We start from the raw sequence: 19,847 nt of genomic DNA, 5'->3' as shown, positions 1-19,847 counted from the left end.
ATGCTCCAGCTCCTTCAAGTTGGATGGGTTCTGCTGGTGTACAGCAATATTTAAGTCATACCACAGATTCTCAATTGGATTGAGGTCTGGGCTTTGACTAGGCCATTCCAAGACATTTAAATGTTTCCCCTTAAACCACTCAAGTGTTGCTTTAGCAGTATGCTTAGGGTCATTGTCCTAGTCTCAAATCCCTGTCAAAGTCTCAAACCTCTGGAAGACTGAAACAGGTTTCCCTCAAGAATGTACCTGTATTTAGCACCATCTATCCTTCCTTCAATTCTGACCAGTTTCCCAGTCCCTGCCGATGAAAAACATGGGGATGATGTTCTCGGGGTAAAGGGAGGTGTTGAGTTTGCAACAGACATAAAGTTTTCCTTGATGGCCAAAAAAGCTACATTTTAGTCTCATCTGACCAGACAACTGTCTTCCATATGTTTGGGGAGTCTCCCACATGCCTTTTGGCAAACATCAAACATGTTTGCTTATTTTTTTCTTCAAGCAATGGATTTTTTCTGGCCACTCTTCTGTAAAGCCCAACTCTGTGGAGTGTACGGCTTAAAGTGGTCCTATAGACAGATAGTCCAATCTCCGCTGTGGATCTTTGCAGCTCCTTCAGGGTTATCTTTGGTCTCTTTGTTGCCTCTCTGGTTAATGCCCTCCTTGCCTGGTTTTGGTGGGCGGCCCTCTCTTGGCAGGTTTGTTGTGGTGCCATATTCTTTCAATGTTTTAACAATGTATTTAATGGTGCTCCGTGTGATGTTCAAATCTTCTGATATTTTTTTTTACAACCCAACCCTGATCTGTCCTTCTCCACAACTTTGTCCCTGACCTGTTTGGAGAGTTTCTTGGTCTTCATGGAGCCACTTGCTTGGTGGTGCCCCTTGCTTAGTGGTGTTTCAGACTCTGGGGCCTTTCAGAACAGGTGTATATATACTGAGATAATGTGACAGATCATGTGACACTTAGATTGCACACAGGTGGACTTTATTTAACTAATTATGTGACTTCTGAATGTAATTGGTTTCACCAGATCTTATTTAGGGGCTTCATAGCAAAAGGGGGTGAATACATATGCACGCATTACTTTCCGTTGAGTCTTTTTTAGAATTTTTTGAAACAAGTAATTTTTTTAATTTCACTTCACCAATTTGGACTATTTTGTCTATGTCCATTACATGAAATCCAAATAAAAATCCATTTAAATTACAGGTTGTAATGCAACAAAATAGGAAAAACACCAAGGGGGATGAATAAGTTTCCAAGGCACTGTAGCTCAGTATTTGAATTATTTATTTCATACAGTCATTTTTGCTCATCTTTATCAAGGGTGCCAATAATTTCAGACCCCAATGTAGATCTTTAATATTCCTACAATTAACTGAAGTTCAGTGTAGCACTGCCTAGGGATCTCTCCAAACTGTTTGAATCTCGCCTTTGACTTTGTTTCATGTGATGTCATCGAGGTATTCTACATGTTCTAGTTGGGGGACCAACTGGCACCTGGGGGAAGTAGGATGAGCTAGTAGGATCAACTTCCCCTCCCCCAATCCTAACCTTAACCATTAGTGGGGGAAATTTTCAAACTTCCCAAGATCAGCATTTTGGGGAAAATTCACCCTACACCGGAACAGCTGCTGCTCACAAACAGCTGTGGCAGATATCAAAAGCTCTATTGAAGCCCCATGGTCCTTTGCTCATTAGGGCCAGCACATGAAGATGTTGCAACTTGCAACAACCAGGTTTTCTGGCTGTCCTCCATCTGGCGGACATCTTTTTTTGCTTGTCTTCACTTGAGCTACTGGTACACACCAGTTCGACAAATGTTACAGTACATACAGTAATCTCAGTTAACTCTCTAAAATGTCATGTAATTTGGTCAGATGCTCGATATGTTTACGTAGTCTGTCCACGAGAGATTATACATACAGTAATGATAGAAATATGGTTGGGAATCAAATGCTAAGGTCAAAGAAGGTTCATTTCAAGCCAGTGGAGTAAATAAGTGAACACCATGGCAACAGCCAGGCCCTGATCCCATTCATATTCCATCACAGAGGGCTGGCTGGCGGTTAGAAGTTGGAATGAACAGTAAAACCCTGTCAGGGATATAAGAGGTTTCGAGGGCTAGCTTACACAAATCAAATGGTTTTTTTTTACACACTCCAAATACAACAGGTGTAGACTTTACCGTGAAATGTTTACTAACAAGCCCTTTTCCAACAACTTAAGGAAAGGAGGTCAGCGCCATAACCGTAAGGCTCTCCAGAGGGTAGTGAGGTCTGCACAACGCATCACCGGGGGCAAACTACCTACCCTCCAGGACACCTACACCAACCGATGTCACAGGAAGGCCAAAAAGATCATCAAGGACAACAACCACCCGAGCCACTGCCTGTTCACCCCGTTATCATCCAGAAGGCGAGGTCAGTACAGGTGCATCAAAGCTGGGACAGAGAGACTGAAAAACAGCTTCTATCTCAAGGTCATCAGACTGTTAAACAGCCATCACTAACATGCCAACATACTGACTCAACTCTAGCCACATAAATAATGGAAAAATTGATGTAATAAATGTATCACTAGCCACTTTAAACAATGCCACTTTGTACAATGTTTACATACCCTACGTATATGCTGTACTCTTATACCATCTACTGTATCTTGCCTATGCTGTTCAGCCATCACTCATTCATATCTTTTTATGTACATATTCTTATTCATTCCTTTACACTTGTGTGTATAAGGTAGTTGTTGTGAAATGGTTAGGTTAGATTACTTGTTAGATATTACTGCATGGTCAGAACTAGAAGCACAAGCATTTCGCTACACTCGCATTAACAGCTACTAACCATGTGTATGTGACAAATAACATTTGATTTGAGTGTTTTTGTTGTGTGTGAGCATATGTAGTATGTGTGTGTGTGTGTGTGTGTTTGTGTGTTTGTGTGTTTATGTGTGTGTGTTGGAGTGTCAGTGTAGTATGTGTGAGTGTGTGGGTAGAGTCCAGTGAAGTGTGCTTAAAGCCACTGTAAGAATGTCAGGGTGTCAATGCAAATAGTCCGGGTAGCCATTTGATGAACTGTTCAGCAGTTTTTTGGCTTGGGGTAGAAGCTGTTTAGGAGCCTTTTGGTCCCAGACTTGGAGCGCCGGTACCACTTATCGTGTGGTAGCAGAGAGAACAGCATGACTTGGTGGCTCGAGTCTAACCATTTTTAGGGCTTTCCTCTGACACCGCCTGGGATAAAGGTCCTGGATGGCAGGGAGCTCGCCCCCAGTGATGTACTGGGCCATACGCACTACCCTCCGTAGCACCTTGCCGTCGGATGCCAAGCAGTTGCAATACCAAGCAGTGATGCAGCCAATCAAGATGCTCTCAATGGTGCAGCGGTTTAACTTTTTGAGGATCTGAGGGGCCATGCCAAATCTTTTCAGCCTCCTGAGGGGGACAATGATAGGTCCTTAGTGATGTGGACACCAAGGAACTTGAAGATCTCAACCCGCTCCACTACAACCCTGTCAATGTAAATGGGGCATGCTTGGCCCATTTCCTGTAGTCCATGATCAGCTCCGTTGTCTTGCTGACGTTTTGCGAGCGGTTGTTGTCCTGGCACCACACAGCGAGGTCTCTGACCTCCTTTCCGGTAGGCTATCTCATCATCATCTGTGATCAGACCTACCACTGTCGCATCATCAGAAAACTTAATGTTGGTGTTGGAGCCGTGGGTGAACAGGGAGTACTGGAGGAGACTAATAACGCACCCCTGAGGGGCCTCCTTGTTGAGGGTCAGTGTGGAGGATGTGTTGTTGCCTACCCTCACCATCTGGGGGCAGCCTGTCGGGATGTCCAGGATCCAGTTGCAGAGGAAGGTGTTTAAGCCCAGGGTCCTTACCTTAGTAACGACTCACACTAATGTGGAGCTATTTTCCCCACCTCTATAAGATCAGCTTTCGTTCTTACAGGTGGTTTAGGAGATAAAGCCCGGGGGATTAGCATGTGCAACTGTCAGGGGGCGCATCATTTCTGGGTTTGCCCGAGGGTGTTTGGCAGACTGACACCCACAGCATGTCTTAGCGTTAGCTCCACCACCACCAAAGCCAAAAGCCAACCTCTTTAAGTCACAATCTCCATTCACTGTCTGTAACTCCAGCGCTGTCTCAAAAACATGTCATTAAATTCCTGCCTGCATTCCCCACCCTGTTGTTCTTATATTTGTATTATGAGGTGCATTCATTGGCTAGAGTTGTCATGCTCCTGTGTGTCATGCAGGCTATGTCTGGGAGGATGCAGCATAGTCTTATTGCTACAGCTCTGTTGTGTAAAGCTTCACCTCTGTTACACCCATTGACTTAGCCTGATAGGATCCATATTTGACATACATGAACAGAATTATCACCACAATATGCATACTAGGTTAAGCTTGAGCAGATGCCCAAAGCTTGAGGGACTTTCAAGAAGAATATCTGACATTTAAAAGCAGTGATAATTAATTTTTGCATTTAGGTTGCCTTATCAGTCACTTAAACACTTATATTTATAACTGTACATTAGGAAACTACATATGCTGCTGACTGATACTGGAGATAGATTGCAGCATTAGTATAGCTTGGATGTGGCTTGTGGTTCAAGAAGCAGTCAGCCAGCAGATGTGCATTTCATGAAAGTCATTTTAAGAAGACCGATGTCAACATGACTGGTTGTTTTTTTTTTTTTTTTTTAATGAATATGTACCCAGATAATGTGTGATGCAGATGTTGACTGTACTGTAAGGAAAGTTTAAATGAATGAATATCTGATGCTAATACTAAGGCTGAAAATGGGAGTACCGGTTCAACATCCTTCGGCCGTATCTGTGTCAAATTTAATTATTTAAAAACCAGGCCTTGCGCTCATCTAACCTTTTTAAAAATAGACGTCCATCCAATTAGCATCGAGAGCCATGCTTGTTGGCGAATCAGACAGGAGTGTTTCCTGGCAAGGCATCAGACACTGGTATGGACGTTTCATGCCAGGAACAATCCACCAAGGGGACGGTTCGTCCCAAAATCTTAATCCAGTTACTTGCAAGAAAATCAAGGGTTGTGAGTTTAATGACAAAGAATGCTCTGTTGGATTTGCATTCCAAGAAAAATGAAAACCAATGTGATGATAAGAGAGATCCCTTCAAGATAGTCAAGAGTGTCCGGATATCTTTGTCTGACTAACTGTCATCTTGGGAATGGCCCTCCCCCAACAGTGTATGCACCATAAGATACACTCTCTCTGGTCCCTTGGTACCAGCCCCATGCATTGAGCCATGACATCCACTTACTATCACGAACACTACTACGCCAATGTGCAGCATGCATTAGTGGGTGATGAAGAGGGTGGCTCGCGGGGGGATGGTTTGGTCCCCAGCCCTTTGGTCTGGCATGGCACTGTGAACGTGAAAGTGCCACCCCAAGTGAGGACAGATGGTGAGAGGTCCCCAGGCTTCACCCCCAGGCCCATGGGCAAAATGCGGCCAAGCACAAGATATCTGGGCTGTGATTGGGCCTTGCCTCTCAGCCTCCCATGGCCCAATAAGATGCTGTGAGGCGCAGTGAAGATATGCTTGAGAACACATGTAACTATGTTGACCCTGTGGTTTCCCTAGTCTTCCCATCCCCCCAGATTTTGGACATAATGGCTTACAATGGTGTAGGGCTATAGTATAAGAGTGTAGCTGTAGCATTGACAACATTCTAACCCTCACAATAGATCTGAAACTCTATGCATGTTTCATTAGCCAAAGTCTAGTCCATTCATATTTTCAATGCACTGAATCATTTAATGTGCATTAAATCCAAATTCAGAACTGCTTGAATTTCCACATCTGAAGGAAGCTAAGCCCTTTGCTGAAATGTCCTCTTTGCTGCATAAGGATAATTTAGATTTGATGCCCCTTTAGTGCAAAAACTGCAGAGGCACATACATCTGGTTTAAACTTTCAATTGCTTGATATTCCAGCATTAAAAGGCAGTTTCCCTTCAAGCCACCAGCCGTTAATCTCACAGCTAGTGCCAGCATTAAGGCGATCATCATGGCACATGTGACAATTAAGCGCAAAAACTGTCCCTAGAGGACATTAAAGAGACAGACCCGAGAGGATTTCTCCCACCAGCGAAACTATCTGGGGATTCACTGTCACCCAAACTTACTACCACCCTAAATACTCTCTACTGTAGGCTACATGCAATGCATACACTGTTTTGATTCAAATGTATTAGTCCCATTGTACTTTTAATATGTGAGATTTAATGGACATTTCAGCCCCATCCTTTCTCATCTTCTCTGGGATATGCAAGACTACAGATGCCCAGAATTAAAACCTGAGAGCAGAATTAACATTTCATGCTTTATGTCCTTAGTCTCACTTCTGTTGTTTCTTTTGACCGCCTGCCGCTGCCAGGCACACTCCTCGTCCTCTCTCTCTCGCTCTGTCTCTCTCTCTCTGTTTCTCTGTCTCTCTCTCTCTCTCTCTCTCTCTATCTCTCTGTCTCTCTCTCTCTGTCTCTCTGTCTCTCTCTCTCTCGCTCTGTCTCTCTCTCTCTCTGTTTCTCTGTCTCTCTCTCTCTCTCTATCTCTCTCTCTCTCTGTCTCTCTGTCTCTCTCTCTCTCTGTCTCTCTCTCTCTCTCTCTCTCTGTCTCTCTCTCTCTCTCTCTGTCTCTTTCTGTCTCTCTCTGTCTCTCTCTCTCTCTCTCTGTCTCTCTCTCTCTCTCTGTCTCTCTCTCTCTCTCTCTCTCTCTCTCTGTCTCTCTCTCTCTCTGTCTCTCTCTCTCTCTCTCTCTCTCTCTCTCTCTCTCTGTCTCTCTCTCTCTCTGTCTCTCTGTCTCTCTCTCTCGTGTCTTTTTTAATTGCAAATTCATGACAGCCAGCACTCTCTATTTCTGTCACTCCTGCTCGGCTTCCCTCAGGGACTTAAGGGAATTTAAAGGGGCCATTGTGTGCCATAAGATAAGTCAGGAGTTGCTCGGGAGACTTGCTTTCATCACCGTGGGACTACTGGACCCCTTTTCCCGCTCGGCTCTCTATAGCTTTATCAGTCAAAGGCTCAATCAGCTCACCGCAATACAAATTCCCAGGGACTGACTAACAGGGAGAAAAGAGACAGGGTAGAGATAAGAAATGAGATGTGCAAATCTGAACTGCATTGTATCATTTTTATATGGAGTGATTGATTGGGGTTCAGCACAGTACTATTTGTGAAAAATATATAAATGTTTACATGCCTTGTGTATTCATCACCCTTTGATTTATATCAGAAAAATACTAAATTGTTTTGTAAACACACTGTAGTCTTCTATCTCAGCTCGGTAAAGACCTGGCAGAGGTCAACATGGGGGCCTTATCTACTGACAGATAAGTGGCATTCGGCTGGGAAGTGTCTCTTGATTTCACACAGCACACATATGAGGGGAATCGCCACATGATTCTGTCTCAGCATATGCCTCACACAGAAGACATACTAAAGAGACTTACACAATGACACACATAGAGGCACTTAAAAGACTACAGATCAACCCACACCCAGACACAGAGATGGACACACACCAAGATTCTACTACACAGGACAGAGGAAGGTTTTTCTACAATTAGGCTTTGTTTTTGTAAATAAACCGTTGCTGTGAAATTCTACGTCTCACTGTACGTCGCACTGTAAATAATACTCAATATGAGTGACAGCATCGCTGGCAGTCATCTATCAAGCCAGACCGACCATATGTTGCTTTGGGTGGGGAGAGAACGGGAGCTTACTGCAAAGCTTTCCTTATCCCCAGCATTACAGTCTCTAAGAAAGGATTTACTATTTAATTCATGATTAGATAGAATTTCTCCACAGACCAAACACAGAGTGATAGACTGAGGAGAGAACCTGAAGAGTTTGTGGATATATAGTCACACACTGGCCCGGCCCCTACACACCACTAGTGTGAACCGTTATAGCACTATTATTAAAAGCCATGGATTATCAATCAGGAATTAATCCTGCTTTTTACTGAATTGCTATCGTTTTTCACCCTCCACTGACGCTGCAACAAGAAGAGAAGGGTTTTTCTTCAGATTTTTTTCTTCACAAAAGGAGGTGAGCCAGGGAGAGGAATTAGAGGTGTAGATACAGCCCTCCACTGAGCCACACTAACTAAAACAACAACAAGCGTCTGGCTGTTGCTTCTCGTGCCCTGGATGTGCACAGACAACTGAAGAAGAGTAATTTATTTAGTTCCTTCACTCATCTATTTTCCTCCCCCCTCTGCCTGACTGACTGCCTGGCTGACTGGGCTCACACTGGCTCCTCTCTCTCAGTGAGTGAGGGTGTGTGTGTTTCTCTCAGCCGGAGTGTTGCACTGTGAAGGCTGTGGAGTGGATCTCTACTCTTCCTTTCCCAGTGGAATATTGGATGAGAACGGTTTACCAGCCCTGACTATTGACTGTTGACTGTCACCTGTTCTGCATCCATGACTTTACGTACTTGGCTGGTGTATGGGCTTGGATTTAGTTTGATATCCGCTTTCTGCATCTCACAAGGTGAGTATAGGCATACTGAGGTCAAGTGTGTGTGTGCGTGTGTGTGTGCGTGTGTGTGTGTGTGTGTGTGTGTGTGTGTGTGTGTGTGTGTGTGTGTGTGTGTGTGTGTGTGTGTGTGTGTGTGTGTGTGTGTGACCAGAAGTTCCCACAAGAGTAGTAAACAAACAAACATTTTACCAACTGGGGACATTTTGTTAGTCCCCACAAGGTCAAATGCTATTTCTAGTGGGTTTAGGTCTAAGGTTAGAATTAGTGTTAGGGTTAGAATTAGTGTTAGGGTTAGAATTAGGTTAAGGGTTAGGAGCTAGGGTTAGGAGCAACATTACGTTTAGGGTTACTGTTAAGGTTAAGATTACGTTTTTGGGTTAAGGTTAGGGTCGGGGTTAGGGTAAGAGTATGGGTTAGAGCTAGGTTTTAGGGTTTAGGGAAAATTGGATTTTGAATGGGACTGAATTGTGTGTTAGCTGTACACGACTGTGTGTGTGTGTGTGTGTGTGTGTGTGTGTGTGTGTGTGTGTGTGTGTGTGTGTGTGTGTGTGTGTGTGTGCGTGTGTGCGTGCGTGTGCGTGTGTGTGTGTGTGTGTGTGTGTGTGTGTGTGTGTGTGTGTGTGTGTGTGTGTGTGTGTGTGTGTGTGTGTGTGTGTGTGTGTGTGTGTGTGTGTGTGTGTAAAATAATGAATGGACACCATATGGTGACTTTTATGTTGCAAACGATTGCCATGGGGGGAAATCCATAAACCGTACAATGGGACTATAACCAAAGGTTTCAAACTAAATTTCCCTAGGGACATAATAACAATTGACTTGACTTGTTTTGACTTTAAACTACTGAATGTCCTTGTCTTACTAGGGACGAAAAAAAATTAAAAAATAGGTTCACTGATGTTCAGCTATTTTTTTTTTTATATTCCTCTCACTCTTATAATAACTTAATTATCAATGCACATTTGATCCCTTTATGGATGAAACTGAGGGTCCAGTAAGCTCTTGGACAGATTACTGGTTCAGTATTTAGATACACTGCCCACATGGCTCAATGAAGTGGTCTACATGCTGGACATAAATTATATTCCCAAACGTCAAAAGATTATTAAAGCAGATTTTGCTATATTCCCACGCAATCAACAGTATTTCAGGAACATTGTGACACACATCAACTAATCTATCATATTCAACTTTTTTCATGTCATCATAAATGATGGACATGCCACTTCTGATACCCCTGCAGTAATTGTTTTACATGAACAATACTGGGGTGTTTCCACAGAAAGCAGATGAAAGAGCATGATGTTAAACTCATTTGATGTGATCATTTCTAGTGCAATAGCATATCGTACTTAGGCAGAGTCAAGTGATAACATGGTTTGGTATACTGTGTAGATAAAAATTATATACTCTACATATTTGACAGTAAACATAGATGTTTACATTGGTGATTTACCATCCAGCAGAATAGATGTGTTCGTATTCCATCAGCCTCTCAAACTGGACCTGGGTTCTCTCATATAATATCAAAATCGACCAAGGAATCTAGAGTTAATGTTCCATATTTTGCCCAATTCCTTCATTAATGTGATAGATGACCGCAGAGGGGGAGCCTTTTTAATGTTTAATGAGTACGAGAAAAACAACAACCAATCAGATTGGCAGCCAACAGCCATTGAGTATTCTACTGCTATTCACTCTCATCCCTGTCAGGCTGGCTAGGCTGTATACTGTGGCTTCATATGAGTGCTTTCTTCACACTAGCATAATATTACATGTTCCCTGAAGGCTGGCATGTGTTATCTGTCCCGCTGAGGCTTTACATTGATTTCAGCAGATTTCTAGAGTGATTTTTGTAAGAGCATTTGGCGGAGATTAGTTTGCCTCTGAAAGCTTTTGGTTGGCTATTTAACAGAGACTCAGGCCAGCATTACCTTCCTGGCCCAGCTCTAAGCAGCACTAGATGAGCGGATGCTGAAAAAGAGAGAGGATTGCTGTCAGTCAAAGCTGATCTCCCACCTTGTGCACGGGATTCTGTAGGCCAAATACAGGTGTACGAAGGTCCAGTCTCATGAACAATCCCCTTAGGCCTAATGGATTTGTATCACTAAGCTGCACGACACTCACTTGAAAGTAAGTCAGGCCATTTAGGAGTTGAGACTGGGTGATGGGAGGAAAATGAACTCATTAATTCAATAGGCTAGTGATCGGTAGGCATGATCCAGGGATGGGTATTTTGTACGTTTGTAAACTCCTCGTGATGTTCTCTATCATGGACCTGAATTACATAACCTGACAATCATTGCTATATTTTTGTTTACTTTCATAGCTGATTCATAGAAAAAGAAACACCCTATCAAAACAGTTCAGATGTGAAGTGGGTGTGAACTGGGTGTAGTTAATATTGGTCATCAGCATAGAGATTCATTCTATGTAATTCTATGGTCATGGGTGTCTGTTTCTACTACTCTGGGACCAGACGGAGACAGAGCTTTACCGTGAGATCACAAGCTTACCGAACAGACAGACAACTCGGGATATAGCATTGGCTACTAAAGGGTGAGTCATGGTTAAGTACAAGCCTGTGAGGTGTCACTGTCAACATGAGAACGAGACAGACTCCAATATGACTGACAGAGAACACCATCCCAGCAAGAGATCAGAGCAATTTAGACATTGACTTTTGAGGAGCTCTTTCTTCACTCAGTATTGATATCACATAACAAAGCGTGAGGTTTTACAGGGCAACGGTCTAAATATATTTATACATTTATTGAACCTTTATTTAACAAGGCAAGTCAGTTAAGAGCAAATTCTTATTTACAATGATGGCCTAAGACAGAGTGGGTGGCTCTCCGTGGCATCATTTACCCCCAGCAATAAGCTATGGCTTCAGACAAAGTCAAACAATAGATCAAATCAAATCAAACTTTATTTGCCATATGCACCGAATACAACAAGTGTAGACCTTACCGTGAAATGCTTACTTACAAGATCTTAACCAACAATGCAGTTCATGAAGAAGAAAATATTTACCAAGTAGGCTAAAATAAAAAAGTATTATTAAAAAGTAACACAATAAGAATAACAATAACGAGGCTATATACAGGGGGCACCGGTACCGAGTAAGTGTGCAGGGGTACAGGGGGTGAAGTGACTATGCATTGGTAACAAACAAACAGCGAGTAGCAGCAGTGTACAAGAGGGGGGGGTCAATGTAAATTGTCCGGTGACGATTTTTATGAATTGTTCAGCAGTCTTATGGCTTGGGGGTAGAAGCTGTTGAGGAGCCTTTTGGTCGTGGACTTGGTGCTCCGGTACTGCTTGCCGTGCAGTAGCAGAGAAAACAGTCTATAACTTGGGTGACTGGAATCTCTGACAATTTTCTGGGCATTCCTCTGACACCGCCTATTATATACAGCTGAAGATGGAAGTTTACATACACTTAGGTTGGAGTCATTAAAACAAGTTTTTCAACCACTCCACACATTTCTTGTTAACAAACTGTAGTTTTGGCAAGTCGGTTAGAACATCTACTTTGTGCATGACACAAGTCATTTTTCAACAATTGTTTACAGACAGATTATTTCACATATAATTCACTGTAACACAATTTCAGTGGGTCAAATGTTTACATATACTAAGTTGACTGTGCCTTTAAACAGCTTGGAAAATTCCAGAAAATAATGTTGTGGCTTTAGAAGTTTCTGATAGGCTAATTGACATCATTTGAGTCAATTGGAGGTGTACCTGTGGATGTATTTCAAGGCCTACCTTCAAACTCTTTGCTTGACCTCATGGGAAAATCAAAAGAAATCAGCCAAGACCTCCACAAATTGTAGACCTCCACAAGTCTGGTTCATCCTTGGGAGCAATTTCCAAACGCCTGAAGGTACCACGTTCATCTGTACAAACAATAGTATGCAAGCATAAACACCATGGGACCACACAGCCGTCATACCGCTCAGGAAGGAGACGCGTTCTGTCTCCTAGAGATGAACGTACTTTGGTGCAAAAAGTGAAAATCAATCCCAGAACAACAGCAAAGGACTTTGTGAAGATGCTGGAGGAAACAGGTACAAAAGTATCTATATCCATAGTAAAACAAGTACTATATCAATGTAACCTGAAAGGCTGCTCAGCAAGGAAGAAGCCACTGCCCCAAAACCGCCATAAAAAAGCCAGACTACGGTTTGCAACCGCACATGGGGACAAAGATCGTCCTTTTTGGAGAAATGTCCTCTGGTCTGATGAAACAAAAATAGAACTGTTTGGCCATAATGACCATCGTTATGTTTGGAGGAAAAAGGGGGAGGCTTGCAAGCCAAAGAACACCATCCCAACCGTGAAGCACGGGGGTGGCAGCATCACAAAATCACAAAATTGTGCACTTCACAAAATAGATGGCTTCATGAGGAAGGAAAATCATGTGGATATATTGAAGCAACATCTCTAGACATCAGTCAGGAAGTTAAAGCTTGGTCGCAAATGGGTCTTCCAAACGGACAATGACCCCAAACATACTTCCAAAGCTGTGCAAAATGGCTTAAGGACAACAAAGTCAAGGTATTGGAGTGGCCATCACAAAGCCCTGACCTCAATCCTATAGAAAAGTTGTGGGCAGAACTGAAAAAGCATGTGCGAGCAAGGAGGCCTGCTCTGTCAGGAGGAATGGGCCAAAATTCACCCAACTTATTGTGGGAAGCTTGTGGAAGGCTACCCGAAACGTTTGACCCAAGTTAAACAATTTAAAGGCAATATTACCAAATACTAATTGAGTGTATGTAAACTTCTGACCCACTGGGAATGTGATGAAAGAAATAAAATCTGAATTAAATCATTCTCTCTACTATTATTCTGACATTTCACATTTTTATAATAAAGTGGTGATCTTAACTGACTTAAGACAATGAATTTTTACAAGGATTAAATGTCAGGAATTGTGAAAAACTGAGTTTTAAATGCATTTTGGTGTATGTAAACTTCTGACTTCAACTGTAGGTCCTAGATGGCAGGAGGATGAGCCCCAGTGATGTACTGGGCCATTCGCACTACCCTCTGTAGCGCCTCGTGGTCAAATGCCGAGCAGTTGCCATACCAGGCGGTGATGCAATCAGTCAGGATGATCTTGATGATGCAGCTGTAGAATCTTTTGAGGATCTGGGGACCCATCCCAAATCTTTTCAGTCTCCTGAGGGGGAAAAGGTTTTGTCGTGCTCTCTTTACGACTGTCTTGGTATGTCTGGACCATGATTGTTCATTGGTGATGTGGACACCAAGGAACTTGAAACTCTCGACCCACTTCACTACAGCCCCGTCGATGTTAATGGGGGCCTGTTCGGCTCGCCTTTTCCTGTAGTCCACGATCAGCTCTTTTGTATTGCTCACATTGAGGGAGAGGTTGTTGACACCACACTGACAGTTCTCTGACCTCCTTCCTATAGGAAGTCTCATTGTTGTCGGTGATCAGGCCTACCACTGTTGTGTCGTCAGCAAACTTAATGATGGTGTTGGAGTCGTGTTTGGCTGCGCAGTCATGGGTGAACAGGGAATACAGGAAGAGACTAAGTACACACCACTGAGGGGCCCCAGTGTTATGGATCAGCGTTTCAGATGTGTTGTTGCCTACTCTTACCACCTGGGGGCGGCCCGTCAGGAAGTCCAGGATCCAGTTGCAGAGGAAGGTGTTTAGTCCCAGAGTCCTTAGCTTAGTGATGAGCTTCGTGGGCACTATAGTGATGAACGCTGAGCTGTAGTCAATGAACAGCATTCTCACATAGGTGTTCCTTTTGTCCAGGTGAGAAAGGGCAGTGTGGAGTGCGATTGAGATTGTGTCATCTGTGGATCTGTTGGGGCGGAATGCGAATCGGAGTGGGTCTAGGGTGTCCGGGAGGATGTTGTTGATGTGAGCCTTTAAAAGCACTTCATGGCGACAGACGTGAGTGCCATAGGGCAGTAATCCTTTAGGCAGGTTCTCTTCGCTTCCTTGGGCACAGGGACTATGGCAGTCTGCTTGAAACATGTTGGTATTACAGACACGGTCAGGGAGAGGTTGAAAATGTCAGTGAAGACACTTGACATTTGGTCCGCGCATGCTTTGAGTACACGTCCTGGTAATCTGTCTGGCCCAGCGGCTTTGTGAATGTTGATCTGTTTAAAGGTTTTGTTCACATCTGCTACCGAGAGCGTTATCACACAGTCATCCAGAACAGCTGGTTGTCTCGTGCAGGCTTCAGTGTTGCTTGCCTCGAAGCGAGTATAAAAGGCATTGCAGATGTAGATGCTTTTATAGTAAAAGCAAATGAATTATCTGTTGCCCCTTTATTCCTAATGTTTTTTGTAAGTAGGGAATATTGGCAAACATAAGAAAACAAAGAATACATAATAGCTTTTTTGAGTTTGAGATGTCAGTCCCATTGCTTCAAAGCAACTTTGACATCTCCTCGCTCCTGTGTAGTCGATGCTGCTGCAGTACTATGGCTGCAACATCCCATAGGGTGCACGCTAATAAGTTGACATATCTGGTGGCGCACACTAATAAGATGAGATGTCCCCTCTCCTCTCTAGTCCATGGATTGCACTGCTATTTCTGTAACATCACAGGTTCACACTAACAATTTGACATGTCTACTGGTGCACACTAATAAGTTTACATATCTACCAGTGCACACTGACAAAGTGATACGTCTCCCCTCTCTCCTCCCTAGTCAATGGGTTGCAGTGCTATGGCTGTAACATCATCCAGGGCCAGAGGTACGTGGACATTGGCTGCACCAACCCAGAGGTCCTCACCTGCACACACTCACACAAGGGCTTCAAGCACCGCTTCTGCATCAAGACAGAGAGCAGTGAGTCTGTTTCTCATGTTCCTGAACTGATGACTGTCTCAATCAATGCCTGTCTTCATCTCCAGTCCCTCCCTTCCATAGACTTTCTCCTTCACAGTCTTCTCTGTCTGTTAATTAATGTGTTTGTGTGAAAGAACCCCGTAATGTCAATATGTAGAAAGTCTATTGACCCTCATTGTGCAGAACATGTAGATTAAACAGGAAGAAATCCCCTAACCTCTCCTCTGCACTCTTTAGCCATACTATTGTACCTCAAAAGGGCAAGATCTTAACTCGCTACATAGCTACAACGAGGGCTTTATTCCACCAAATTTGTAAATAACGGTCAGTCACTCCTGCAAGTAAAATCAACATAGAGACGACGGACTGCCATACGTAATATTAAATACTTGATGGAGATCTGCTGACATCCATGCATGTAAGATCCAGCTGTTCTGCTGTTGACAGCTGAAGGAGCCACTCACGTAAAGGGCTGATGTGGCACTGTTTTCTATTGGTTCAGAGAAATAATGGGGTCAATGAATGCTAAGATGGGATGCAGGATCCCTTTAAACAGCATCTTGGGGATCATCGAGAACTGTTCTTCACTTTAATCCCATGGGCACAACTCCGACTGGTCCGGCGGCTGCTATTTCATAACCAGCTTAGCGTCCCACTCCCCTCGCTTTGTCCCCAGCTGGGAGATTTGTCTGATGTGGCTGTTCCCCACCTGGACTGTATCCACCGCCCAGCTGTCACTTTCTTAAGACTGACGGGGGATTTATGGCTCTTGTTAGACAAAAGTGGTCTGCTCTGACTTAAAGAGAGCATTGATGTGGGTGTTTTTTCTCAAGGGTTGTAGAAGGTTTACGTACCAAATTTTATGGAGTGTTTGATGGCTTGGCTGGATGCCCTCATGTAGTTGTACAATAACAACTTTCAATCAACGGCCAAGGTTGAACTTTTTATTTCTGATTTACAGACATGCATATTTTTCAATCTATTGTACACATACGATGTGTCCTCCTCAGCAACCCTTACATTCAATCAGTAAACACAGTTTACCACAAGGAAAATGGAGAGATCTGATGATGTAATTCCATTCTATGACAGCATCCCTCTCTGCACTCCTTTGGCTCTCAATGACTTCAAAACACACATGAATACACTGGCATTCTTTGCTTCTTTTGCCTCTTTCCTGATGACCTCACCATCTACTTGTCACTCTTCTCTGACTTCCTGTCATTTCAGCGGCCCTGGGAATTGTCCTGACCAGTGGATGTGCCACGTCAAGACACTGCCAGCAACATGAGCTGCCTGGGGTGCGCATCCACTGCTGCGCCTCAGACCTATGTAACAGTACCCCCTGCTGTCGAGCAAGCATATTGCATTACATCTGCGCCCTGGCAAGCCTGCTGCTGCTGAGGTTGTGGTTGTGATATGAGGTCACAACTTGTACAGGGACTCAACAATCGATCAAATACAAAGATGGAACTCGGGATAAACCATCTATGAATGACACTTTACATAGCTAGTTCTCAGTGTCTCTTCTCAGCTCCACATGTTAAGAGTCTGAGAGGAGGGTTGTACAACACATACATCAGAGCAATGTGCAATAGCAGCTTTTGTGACAATGACTTTACACTGGACAATAGCATTGGAATGAGTGATCTGGGGGATTAATTGGCAGCTGTGACATTCTGTATTTATTCAAATTGATATCATCTTAGTCCTAATCATCAGTACTGCTTCAGTTGCTTGTAAAGCGTAAATCTTAACTTATGTGGGTTATGTTTATTCAGGGTTAAACACTAGATAATACAGTAAAATAAGGTTAAACGTAAACCGTATTGTTTATTCCGTTTCCTTGGAGATGCACGCTGCATGTTGCTTTTATTTCAGATTGTAAAAATGTACAAAATAATAGTACAGTGAAAGCATGTAATGTTGTGAAATAGTGTATTAAAATACTTAGTCATACCATGTTCTCTATCCTGTACTATAACATACACACTTATATATTGTTCATTAGTAACCATGGTATAAATGCTATCTAAAACATTGGTCTAAATCATTCATGCAACTGAGATGAAGATGCCCACAGAGAGACTAAAAGGAAGACTGAAAAGTTACTCTTTACATGGCAAGGTGGGTAACCTACAATTCATCCCAGAAAAAAACATCACCATTTTTTTGTGAGACTTGTGTTGTTCTATGCTTCCATCTCAGAGCAGTTACGTCCAGTTAGGATGTCTTTACATCCTCTGGGCACTAGATGTCTTCTGTGAGGGAGTTAGGAAGTTCATACACAATCATGAGAAATATATCAAGTGGGAAAAGGCACGGTGGGCACATTCAAAAGGTGTTTTGTGTGCACGAAAAATAAAGTATTGTGTTGATTTTACGACAGCTGATGCATTTCTGGTAGGAATTGTACCTTTACTTAACAAGGCCAGTCAGTGAAGAACTAATTATTATTTACAATGATAGCCTACCGGGGAATAGTTGGTTAACTGCCATGCTCAGAGGCAGAAAGACAAATTTGTATCTTTACAGCTCGGGGATTCGATCTAGCAAACTTTCGGTTACTGGCATAACGCTCTAACCACTAGGCATACTGCCGCCAGAATAGTGACAACGTCTGATCAGCGTGCTAGCCCCGATGTTCTTATCACAGTCTGATTTATTAGGCAACTATCATTTTTATTTATTTATTCAAGCTTTTATCAGGCTTTTATCATACTGAGACCAAGGTCTATATTACAGTGAGCCCGGAATTACATGAATTACAGGAAATACACACATCAAAATATAAATACAAAATGCAAGCAGAAAGAAAAACATGGTCATAAAAAACGAACACATGTTGTATTTATTATGGATCCCCCATATTCATCAGTAATAAGGTCTTCAATCAGCTTTCTGAATTGCCCTACAGGCATCAAAATATAAAATGTATGAAGATTGTTCCACAAATAAGATGCAAGAAAACTAAACGCTTATTTACCTCAGTAGAGACCAAAGGAATTTCCAGAGTTAGCCATCTCTAAGACCAGGTGTGGTAACTCGCATGTCTAAAATTTAGTAAAGATGTTAGGTACAATGGATTTGTACGGAGCCCTTTTGGAAAAGTGCTTTATAAATGAAAACATACCAATGTATCAACATATGTGACATCAAATGGCCTACTTATTGCCTTACCCCCTCACGCCATTTGCACGCACTGTATATAGACTTTTTTCTATTGTGTTATTGACTGTATGTTTGTTTATTCCATGTTTGTGTATTTGTTTGTGTCTCACAGCTTTGCTTTATCTTGGCCAGGTCGTAGTTGTAAATGAGAACTTGTTCTGGCTTACCTGGTTAAATAAAAAATTACCAAAAAAAAGACAGCCACCAAACTTTCTGGTAGAGAATGCAGTGATGAGTACTAAAATTGTTGCCCGTAATAAAGCGCAGTGCACTATGAAAAACTGTATCTAAGGGCTTTAATGAAGTGGCAGCTGCGTTCATTCATATAGAGGATGTTGCCATAGTCTAGGACCGATAGGAATGTCAACATTGACTATAGCTCAGTGTTCAACACCATAGAGCCCACAAAGCTCATCGCTGAGATAAGGACACTGGACTAAACTCCTCCCTCTGCAACTCGATCCTGGACATCCTGAAGGGCCGCCCCCAGGTGGTAAGGTTAGGCAACAATACACCTTCCACACTGATCCTCAACACCGGGGCCCCTCAGGGGTGCGTGCTTAGTCCCCTCCTGTATTCCCTGTTCAACCACGACTGGATGGCCAGGCACAACTCCAACAGCATCATTCAGTTTGCTGACGACACAACAGTGGTAGCCCTGGCAGTGTGGTGCCAGAACAACAACCTCTCCCTCAATGTCAGCAAGACACAGGCCCCCATTAACATCGACGGGGCTGTAGGGGAGCAGGTTGAGAGTTTCAAGTTCCTTGGTGTCCACATCACCAACAAACTATCATGGTACAAACACAACAAGACAGTCGTTCGCGCCTGGTTCACGCCCAGGTATGGTCGAGGGGACGGTATAAGGTATACTGTTACAAGTGCGTACGGCCAAATACATCACTGGGGTCAAGCTTCCTTTCATCCAGGACCTATATACAAGGCAATGTCAGGGGAAGGCCCAAACATTTGTCAAAGACTCCAGTCACCCAAGTCATAGACTGTTCTCTCTGCTACTGCACGGCAACTGGCACCGGAGCCCCAAGTCTAGGTCCAAAAGGCTCCTTAACACCTTCTACACCTATTTCTATAGAAGAAGCCCATTTAACTCATCAATATTATTTTTAAAAGACAGTTTTTCATCTCTCCAGATGCACAGATAAGCAGGGACACGATCAATGTGGACACCATCCAAAGTACATATGCTTAAATCATCAGTTATGTGCTCAAGAGAACAACATATACTTAGTTTAACCTGCATTCAATACTAATTTCAGGTCAATAAAGTTTTATGTTA

At 43.1% G+C, this 19,847-nt stretch overlaps 1 protein-coding gene across 1 annotated transcript; it reads left to right on the top strand.

Moving 5' to 3' along the window:
• The first annotated feature begins 8,473 nt into the window (after positions 1–8,473).
• Positions 8,474–17,312, top strand: LOC135543919 (uncharacterized). Its single transcript, XM_064971235.1, has 3 exons — positions 8,474–8,546; positions 15,239–15,379; positions 16,610–17,312. Exons 1-3 carry the CDS (start codon positions 8,477–8,479, stop codon positions 16,795–16,797), a joined length of 399 nt encoding a protein of 132 aa, XP_064827307.1. The 5' UTR covers positions 8,474–8,476; the 3' UTR covers positions 16,798–17,312.
• The last annotated feature ends 2,535 nt before the right edge of the window (positions 17,313–19,847 follow it).

This window comes from Oncorhynchus masou, chromosome 8 (genome assembly GCF_036934945.1).
Source record: "Oncorhynchus masou masou isolate Uvic2021 chromosome 8, UVic_Omas_1.1, whole genome shotgun sequence".
NCBI classification, from domain to species: Eukaryota; Metazoa; Chordata; class Actinopteri; order Salmoniformes; family Salmonidae; genus Oncorhynchus; species Oncorhynchus masou.
The sequence above is the reverse complement of the archived record's forward strand: the minus strand, read 5'-3'. Positions and strand labels throughout refer to the sequence as shown.

What these genes read in the sequence shown, in the direction of transcription:
- LOC135543919 (XM_064971235.1), top strand. Translation starts at nt 8,477, where the DNA reads ATGACTTTACGTACTTGGCTGGTGTATGGGCTTGGATTTAGTTTGATA. An exon ending in CGCTTTCTGCATCTCACAAG is followed by an intron (nt 8,547 to 15,238) that starts GTGAGTATAGGC and finishes TCTCCTCCCTAG; the next exon opens with TCAATGGGTTGCAGTGCTAT. An exon ending in CTGCATCAAGACAGAGAGCA is followed by an intron (nt 15,380 to 16,609) that starts GTGAGTCTGTTT and finishes CTGTCATTTCAG; the next exon opens with CGGCCCTGGGAATTGTCCTG.